This window comes from Amaranthus tricolor, chromosome 17, assembly GCF_026212465.1.
Source record: "Amaranthus tricolor cultivar Red isolate AtriRed21 chromosome 17, ASM2621246v1, whole genome shotgun sequence".
Classification (NCBI taxonomy): domain Eukaryota; kingdom Viridiplantae; phylum Streptophyta; class Magnoliopsida; order Caryophyllales; family Amaranthaceae; genus Amaranthus; species Amaranthus tricolor.
In genome coordinates, this window is record NC_080063.1 from 5,066,325 (window position 1) to 5,075,575 (window position 9,251).

At 34.9% G+C, this 9,251-nt stretch overlaps 1 protein-coding gene across 1 annotated transcript; it reads left to right on the forward strand.

Moving 5' to 3' along the window:
- Window positions 1–208: 208 nt before the first annotated feature.
- On the forward strand, window positions 209–9,020 carry LOC130804725 (probable envelope ADP,ATP carrier protein, chloroplastic). The gene is made up of 11 exons (XM_057669279.1): window positions 209–737; window positions 3,586–3,642; window positions 6,418–6,480; window positions 6,573–6,629; window positions 6,750–6,833; window positions 6,924–6,992; window positions 7,066–7,178; window positions 7,286–7,455; window positions 8,194–8,272; window positions 8,542–8,643; window positions 8,755–9,020. Exons 1-11 carry the CDS (start codon window positions 402–404, stop codon window positions 8,765–8,767), a joined length of 1,143 nt encoding a protein of 380 aa, XP_057525262.1. The 5' UTR covers window positions 209–401; the 3' UTR covers window positions 8,768–9,020.
- Window positions 9,021–9,251: the final 231 nt, after the last annotated feature.

The window sequence follows — 9,251 nt, forward strand, 5'->3', positions numbered from 1 at the left end:
GATAGTGAAATTAAACTTTATTTTGCATCAAAACCAAAAAAAAAAAAGAGTATCACCGTCAATATAATTTTAAATGGACAAAGTAGTAACTAACAACCACCAACTAACTGTTACCAAACGTCTTCATAACAACTAATTTAATATTATCAAATCAACCAATACTTCCACGTGATCAACCGAACAATGGTCATTTGTCGAAGACACCAAATTGTATTCCATTGAAACAAAATAAAAGTCTAAAACCCATGTAGGTTCAACTATCCCAACCCCGATCTCATTCTTCCTTCCTTTGGTACAACTCTTCCACCACCTTATCTTTACTCTTCCCACTGCTCCCCCAATTCCAATTTCTCCATTAGTTTCTCAATTTCAATTTCCCCCCAATTTCACAAACACCCACAATGAATTCCAATCAAGCCATTCTAACATACCGTAAAATTCCTAACCTTGAACCTTACAATGTCACTTCTTCTGCTACAGAAATCTCTGAATTCAAACACAATCATCACCCCCATTGCAAACCCACAAGTTTTAACAATGGATTTTCATGTCTATCAATGGCGACCAAGAAAGAACAGGGAGAATTTGAACCCACTACTGCCCAATTTCTACAACACCCTCTGGCTTTGGTTGCACTTGTTCCTAAAGATGCTGCCCTTTTTGCTGCTGGTGCTATTGCTGGTGCTGCTGCTAAGACTTTTACTGCCCCTCTTGATCGGATTAAGATTCTTATGCAGGTTTTTTTCTTTCTTTTGGATAATTCGGAGAGATTAGTTGATTTTATACTTCAAATTTGAAATTATAGTTGTGAAATCTACAGTTATGTTGACTTCTGGAATCTCATCTTTCAAAATTGGGGTTTTATTTGAATTTTGAATTAATAATCTTAGACTGATTGTTCTTTTTGGTTTTATATTCTTTATATTTTCTGGGTATTTAATGTTTTTATGGACATTGTTCTTGGTTTCTTGAAATTTGGGGGTAAATGGTAATATTTTTTGTCTAAGAAACTTGCAAAGGAAGTATTGATCATTAAAATTGTTTGCAGTCTTATTTAAGAAGATGCATCTAATATTTAAACTTCATATAATATTCATTACTTAAAATTATTATACCATTAATATAATGATGTTTTCTGCCAAATTGTGTTGGTATGAGAAAATGAAATAGTGATAAGCTCTATGTCCAACAAGAATGTGAAAGCTGATAAAATTTATTATTGGTCTTGTACACAACAACACCTGCAAGGAGGAGAGTTAGACTACACAAACCCGATAAGCTTAAATGTTAGTCAATCTTTGTCTAGTTTTTCGATGTGGAATCAAGCGGGTTATATTTCCAACAAAAGCCTCAATATAAAAATATTGGAGTGGGCTATATAAACTAATAAATAATTTTAGTGGTTGTCTAGGTACATCTAAAATAATAAATTAGTTGGTTGGCTGATTTTGGGTAAGAGTTAAGATGTTTAATAGGATTGCGCATTACTGACTAAGGGAAAGTATTTTGAGGCAATTATAAATTCTTAATGAACTGTCTAATTTTGAATAATAGATAGTAGTATTAGTTGATCATGTAACAAGTTTTTTGGCTTTTTTGTTGTGTGGCATGGCTCTTACCATTATAGTGCATATGACCATGTTTTTCATGCGAAATGCTTCTAGGGTCCCATTTCTTCTTATATTATTAAATTCTAACAGTTGATTTGTTTATTATTGTGGGGTTAATTTTAGTTGTTGTATGATAGCATGACCTTGTTTATTGATGCTGAAAGTATAGTCATATACAAATTAACTAATGGATACTCTTTCTGCGTCTCTAGCATTTTGCAATAATTTCTTTTTGGACACAGTTCATTAATTGGTCTTAATTTGTTTTTTGTTTTTAATTTATAAGTTAAAACATATTTAAATGAAATATTATTTGATTTGTCTGATTATTAATCAACTTTTTATGATTTTTTATTATGTATACATAAAGGTATTAACGATTGAATCCGTGCATTGCATAATGTGAAAAAGTAAATCTAGCAAAATCAACAAAAGGGGTATAATTTAAAACTTAACTTGGCGTTGTTCACACTTTAGATAAATATCTATTCTTTAAATAAGTGTTAAACGTCCCTTGTTTCGATGGGGCCAAAGATTTATAGTATTTTGGATTCGGATTATAATGGACTATGGTAAATTAACTCAATAAATCATGTGCACTTCGTATATATGTGAAGTTGCACATGATGCTATTTGTAGACAATCAAAAATAACCTCTTTGTTAGATTTATTAATAAGGGTAATGTTGCGTACATCTGACCTCCAAACCACACCCTAGGTGGGACTTGGGAGTCATTAAATGGCTTTGGGGTAATGGAATGTATGTTAAAATAATTGTTAAACCAAGCTTTTGATTATTAATATTTAATTACTTAATAGAGAATGAAGTTAAATCCTATTGGGATGATTTGCTTTAACAATGGATGCTTTTAGTGTAATCTGATTAAGCTTGCTGAGACAGTCCCACAAATTAAGCATATGATGTATTGCATGAACCTTTGATGTGAAATGTGAATGACTTTTGTAAAATGTGCTTTGAAGTTTGAACAGATAAACAAAACGTTATTGTAACCTTTCCATCCATTCATTCTCGAGGATTTGATAGAGAAACAGTGGTAATGTCGATTTGAAGTTTGAGACTCCCCAAGGTGCTAATAGTCCACAAAGTCTTGGCTCTAAACGCCTTGTCTGGGCGAAGGTACTAATCATTTGGTGTGAAGCACTCGTAAATCAAAGAATAAATAAAAATTTAAAAACTCTTACAAGCAGATAAATAAAGAAAAGGTGAAGAGAAATAATGAAGAAAAAATGAAAAGCAAAAGTACCTAGTGGGTTCCCTCATCATATTGCCTTCCTTAAAAGGCGAAGGCCATAGCTTTAAGGCAGTCAACTTAGGTGCTATTGTGCTTGGCTTCTACCCTTACCAAGATGCCCAAACCATCAACCACCTTAGGCACATCTGGGTGTTCTTTTCAAAACTGAGATGGCCTATGTCATAAAAGTGTTCATGTGTTGAACCCATTGATACATTGAAATGCTATGGAGTTTTAAAGTACATACACGGGCAGGCTGAATTTCTGTGCAGCTTCAAACCTTTGCTAAAGTTATTTTTGTACTCTGTGTGTGTGTATTTGTATGTACATAATGTGTATATAGTATGTGCGTCTGCTACCTATATTATGTCCAACATTATCATGCTTATTACATCTAAGTAAATAAAGCCAAACTCTTACTCTTACCATGAAATGCTAGATGTATTTTATATTTCATCCAACAAATATTGTACTCCTCTCTAATTCCTGTTGGGGCTTTACTGACCTTCTGCAACCTTTCCACCAGTTACATGCGTAAATAGTAATACTGAAAATATTCCTTATTTTTATGTATGAAAACCGCAAAAGTTTAAGCTACATTGTTTTTCATAATGAACTTGAAATTGAAAAAGGTCATCTCAAGCGAGAGATTTATACAACTCATTCATGTTTGATGACTTTGATTACAATTGCTGCTGCTAACCTTCCTAATTTCCTTGCAGACTCATGGAGTGCGAGCAGGCCAAGAAAGTGCTAAAAGGGCAATGGGATTTCTTGAGGTATGTCAACTTTTGTTAAATTCTCAATTATATTTACTACTTCCTTTTAAGCTCTCTTTATTATCATTCTAATTTTTACTCTAGGAGCTGACAATATGCTTGACCTTCTGATATCAATGGAAAAAGTTGCTTGAAGATTAATTTTATCACGAGCCTATATAATTTTTAGTGTAGTTTACTTTATAGGCAAACCATAGTATATTATATGGGTTAATCATATTTTAAAATTGAGTGCATCATTTGCACTAAGTAGATTGGAATAATAAAAGGAACCAAGTGGTAGGCTGTTTTGTAGTATTATGGAAACAGGTAATGAAATTCTTTACATACATGTGAAGTTTTGAAATAGTTTGGCAATAACTTTGAGAAGTGTCAAAACAAGTTTTCAAAGAGTTTGAAAGTTTTATGTACTTGCACGCCTAATATAAGTTTTGTTCAATCTTTCGATAGGACCCCCGTGAGCAATAATGAATATCCATTAATCTATTATCTTAGCGTGGTTATTTATTAGGAGACTTCTAGTATTTTATGATGCATTCAGAGAGAAGATAGATTTGGTGGTGGGATGATATACGTGCAAGATGAAGGCAGAAGGTGGAGGGAGTAGATATATAGTCTGGACAAAAAGCTTGGGGCTAGGCCAAGGCAGTGTAGGGAAGGTTTTGATGGGTTATCTAAAAATTTGACGGGAATGACTACAGGAACAAATAGAAACAATTGATCAACGCTTGCAATCTCCACTTGAGTAAACACAAAAAGAACACAAGACAAGCTTTGCTGCAAGAACATAACATATAAGCAGATCCTATGACATACCTTAGGCCCGTAGACACTCCTTAGGCACCTGACTTCCTGCTACTACTCTAAGCAGGACACACCTTAACCTAAGAGATAATCGACAGAAAGATTTGAAGCAAGTTATAGAAGGACACATCTTGATAATTCAAGCAAGTTCAATTTTATTCATAAATAAGTGTTTACAAAGTTCTGACTTTAACCATCTTTAGTAGTTGAATTCCGTGTTTGACTGTGGGCATGCAAAAATTAAAGAAAAAGTCTTGTCACGGAATATTTGTCGAGCAACAAAAAGAACATACAAAAGCTCTTCAAAAGATAGAGAGAACTACATTGCCAACCATTTCCATGACCTTCCAGTACCAACATTTCCTTCTGAATCTGCCAAAATGTTTCTACTGGCTGCTGAACTTGGTGATGTTGGGTCAACTTGGACAACTTGCTTTGCTTTCCTAGACCCTCTGTCCTGTTTTCCAGCCTGCTTAGCAGCTTATTTGGCTTCTTGGATCATTGTTGCAAACTCAAATAGTCGATTTGGAAGATGCTTGTAACAAATCCTCGTGGTGCTCAGAAATGATTCTTGGACCATGGAACAAGATTCTAAAATGAATTTCCACATTTAAGGGATATTAGTTGAATCTCCCCCCTTGCGAAGTTAGGTGTAGACAGAAGGCTTTGGTTCAACACAATCTGGTTGGACTTTAGTTAACTGTTCTATTTTGGTTTGGTTGAGTGTTTGCGGATCCTCCTGCATCACCTTTAACATAATAAAAGTAATTTAATTGAAATAGGAGTTTTACGTAGATTTTTATCTTATAAATAGTGTATATTTGTTGGTTGGATGTTAGGGATACAATTTTTTTGATTTTGGTTTTTCTTATTGATGTGCCTCTGTGAGCGTGGTGGTTTATAGGCTTTCTTTGGAGCAAGTTATTGCTTTAGTTCGAATTTTAGGAGGTGGCTCGAATTCAGATAGAAGATTTTTGGTTTTTGTTTACTGGGGAGTGAGGACTGAGGAGATATAGGAGTGAGCACCACAACCACAATGCTAAAGTCTTATATTGTAGGGTGGGGTTGTTTGCTCTAGTTGGAAGTTTAGATCATGAGATAGTTCCGTACAAAAAAAAGACTTATTAACAACATTCATGGAGGCCTCGTGAAAATATGAACTTTTTAATCTTATTTGGAAAATTCAGAAGTTAGAACAGAAAGTGTTGATAATATATTGAAACTGAGGGAGTATTGGACATTAATAATTTCTATGAACAGAATATTGGACGATTTTTTAAGGAAAAGTGCATTTACTTGAAAGAGAATGAAAGAGTTGATAACTGGATATTGTTGCGTGTATCATTTTATGTTAGCATTTATAGTTGTTTTGTAGTCATAAGACAAGATGTTTCTGGCATTATACCCTCTTTTTTCACGTGCTGTTACTAGTCACACCTGTGCCATGTGCTTTAAATATTTTAATTATAAACATAGACCAGTTCTTGTGCTCGTGCTTGGTCTTATGCTCGTGCTCGTGCTCATTGATGTGAAAATTTAACACTGGTTGTCAACCACCACTATTTTATTTTTCCCGTTTTTGGGACTGGGAGCGTGTTGCACAACATTACTGACAGGCCAATCCAAATGCTTTCTGCCTTGGATATATTAAAGTTGGTTGAACACATTTTAATCCCTACAAGAAAAGTGATGTTTCCAATTTGATCTTCAACTCTTTATGCAACTATATTTGTTAGTTTTCACTTATAAAACCACAAATTGCTACGAGTCATTTGAAATGAATCCCTTACTAACCCAAAGTCAATATATGGTGAATCTATTATGCTGTTGGAATGGACAATAGATGTAGTTAAGGCTTTTTAAAGGAGATGCAATTCTATCTAAATGATTTCCCTAGTTTATTTACATTTTGCTGGAACCCAACACCTTGTTTTTTTTTTACTCTTTTATATTTTGAATTTGGTTATACAGGCAATAGCTGTCGTAGGAAAGCAGGAAGGCGTTAGAGGGTACTGGAAAGGCAACCTTCCTCAGGTATTGTTTCCCTTCGACTCTAGCCGTTGATTTATTTTCCTATCAAGTATTCTTGCCTTTCTTCTCATGCAGTAGATTAATATTTCTTACAGGTCATACGCGTTATACCCTACAGTGCAGTACAACTATTTGCGTATGATACCTACAAGGTAATACTCAAAAAACCTTTATATTGTTGCTATAGTAGATCTATTTTTATCCTTAGACATAGAAAAAAGTATCTAGAATGGTCTTCAATAAATTGATGTACACATTTTCCTTACCTTCAGAAACTGTTTCGAGGAAAGGATGCTGAATTATCAGTTTTGGGAAGATTAGCAGCTGGTGCCTGTGCAGGCATGACATCCACTCTTGTGAGTCACCTTTCGTATTCATAATTCTAACTTTATGTACTACTTGTTTAATGAGTTCCCTTAACTATAAATCTTAATATCTCTCTTTAGGTGACGTATCCCTTAGATGTCCTGAGACTAAGATTAGCAGTTGAGACGGGACACAGAACAATGACACAGGTACGCCTGCTAAACCTCATTATTTTTGGTAACGGGAAGCTAGATTTCCATACATCTAATAGAGGTATTTCAGGTAGCCTTAGGCATGCTAAGAGATGAAGGCATTGCTTCTTTCTACAATGGCTTGGGCCCTTCTCTTATTGGAATAGCACCATATATTGCTGTGAACTTCTGCATTTTTGACTTGTGAGCTTATTCTTTTACTGGTACCCTCTTTTTCCTCTCGTGATGGAGGATTCGATTTCCGTATGTGCAGTTCGTTTTCATAGGATGACACTCTTTTGACTCATCAGGGTGAAGAAGTCTTTGCCAGAAAAGTACAAGAACAGGCCTGAAACGTCATTAGTAACAGGTTTAGTATCAGCAACTCTTGCTACTGTTACGTGCTATCCTTTGGATACCATCCGAAGACAAATGCAAATGAAAGGGACACCATACAGGACAGTTCTTGATGCCTTTGTAGGTATGTATCTGATTCTAATCGCCAATATATTGTGAACTCATTTTTTGTTGGGAAAATGTAATACATACTCTTGTTATTTGATATTCTTGCTGCATAAATACGTGCTATGTGGAATTATCCTTCGTTACCGTTGCGTTACATTTTGTCTTCTAACATCTGCCAGAAATATTTCACAGCTTGAAAAAGTGATATTAGAAATTAAATTACAGATGTGTACTCGATAAAATAAATAATATGTTTTTCTTGGGTCTCGTTTGAGTTGGATTTATTGATAGTTACTAACGTACTTAAATCATGTTCTTGGCCGGAGTTTGACTTGATCCGTGAATCAATGTGGTTCATGTAAGATTTAATGGGAAAATGACCCGTGGGCTTTATGATTTTTGGGCTGTAGTTGATGTTATACCTTAGGCATCATTAACATACATAAGACATATAACTTCACAAGGAATCCAAATCATCGTGTATACTCTTCCAATTTCTGCTATATAGCCTCTATTTTGTCACCACCACCAACAAAAACAACATTTCATCACCCCAATGCTATTCCTTCAAAGCGGGGTTTGGGACGTGCGCAACCTTACCCTTGTTAATGATAACCGAGAAGTTGTTATTGATTGACCCTTGATAACAAACACCATCTGCAACTTCACATAAATAAAAAGTTCGCATGATTTTTCATTTCTGTTGAATATTACTTATTCATTCAATTTTGATTAATTTCTTTTCACTATTAAGGTATTATGGAGCGTGATGGCTGGATCGCACTGTATAGAGGGTTCATCCCCAATGCTTTGAAAACCCTACCAAGCAGCAGGTTTGTTTTACACAGTCTATATGGATTGCTATCCTCTTTTACCAATGATCAATGCTACCTTATAATTATCTTAATCTCCCTTTGTCCCAGCTAGTTATACCCTGGTCTTAATTCTCATGTATTAGTCAGTTAATCTGCTTCATCTTTTATTAATTCACTTGCAAAAGGCAGTCTGTCACACCACATTTATAAATCATAACCCGGGCTGTACTGAGATCATTTGCTTCAACTCCTTGATGTGATAACGTTCCCACCTTTTCTGGTTGCAGCATCAGATTAACGACCTTCGACACTGTCAAAACTCTAGTCGCTGCAGGCGAGAAAGAGTTTCAGAGAATTATCGAGGAAAATCGCAAGGAGGTGAAAGCAAGGTCAGGTTATTGAGTTTGATAGGGAAGCCTGTTCCAAAATTTTGATAGCCAATCGTTTAGCGCGCAGAAAACGTTTCTATTCTCATAGTGCACCTGTACAATGCTTACCAGGAGACAGGAGTAGCGGCCAGTAGGACAGGTAGTGCAGAAGGGCTCTTCCCATTTTTTGGCCAAGTAGGGAGTTAAATGAATGCATTAGATGATTCTTTTTGTGTAGTATCTTACAGGATTCTCAGAAAACATTAGAATACATGCACTTGAACTCTTGTAATTGATTTCTAATTTTTTTTGGAGTGAATATTTGTTGGAACTAAGGTCTATGAGAAGAACTTTGTAAAGTTTTTGTTGTTTTTGTTCAGTGCAACGTAGTATGAAAATATATACTTCTGTTACAAATCATTGCTAGTACCACTAATTAGTACAGTTAATCAAACAGGCCATAAAAGTATGAAAGTATTATTGGTTGTTTTTCTTTCCCGATGTTAATGCACACACACTTTATGTGTGTTTAGAATAAGTTTATTTTATAGAGGACAAAAATAAAGTTTTTAATGGTTGAAGTCCTAGATATAGAGCATATATGATCACTCTTCAATAGATGATCCTCT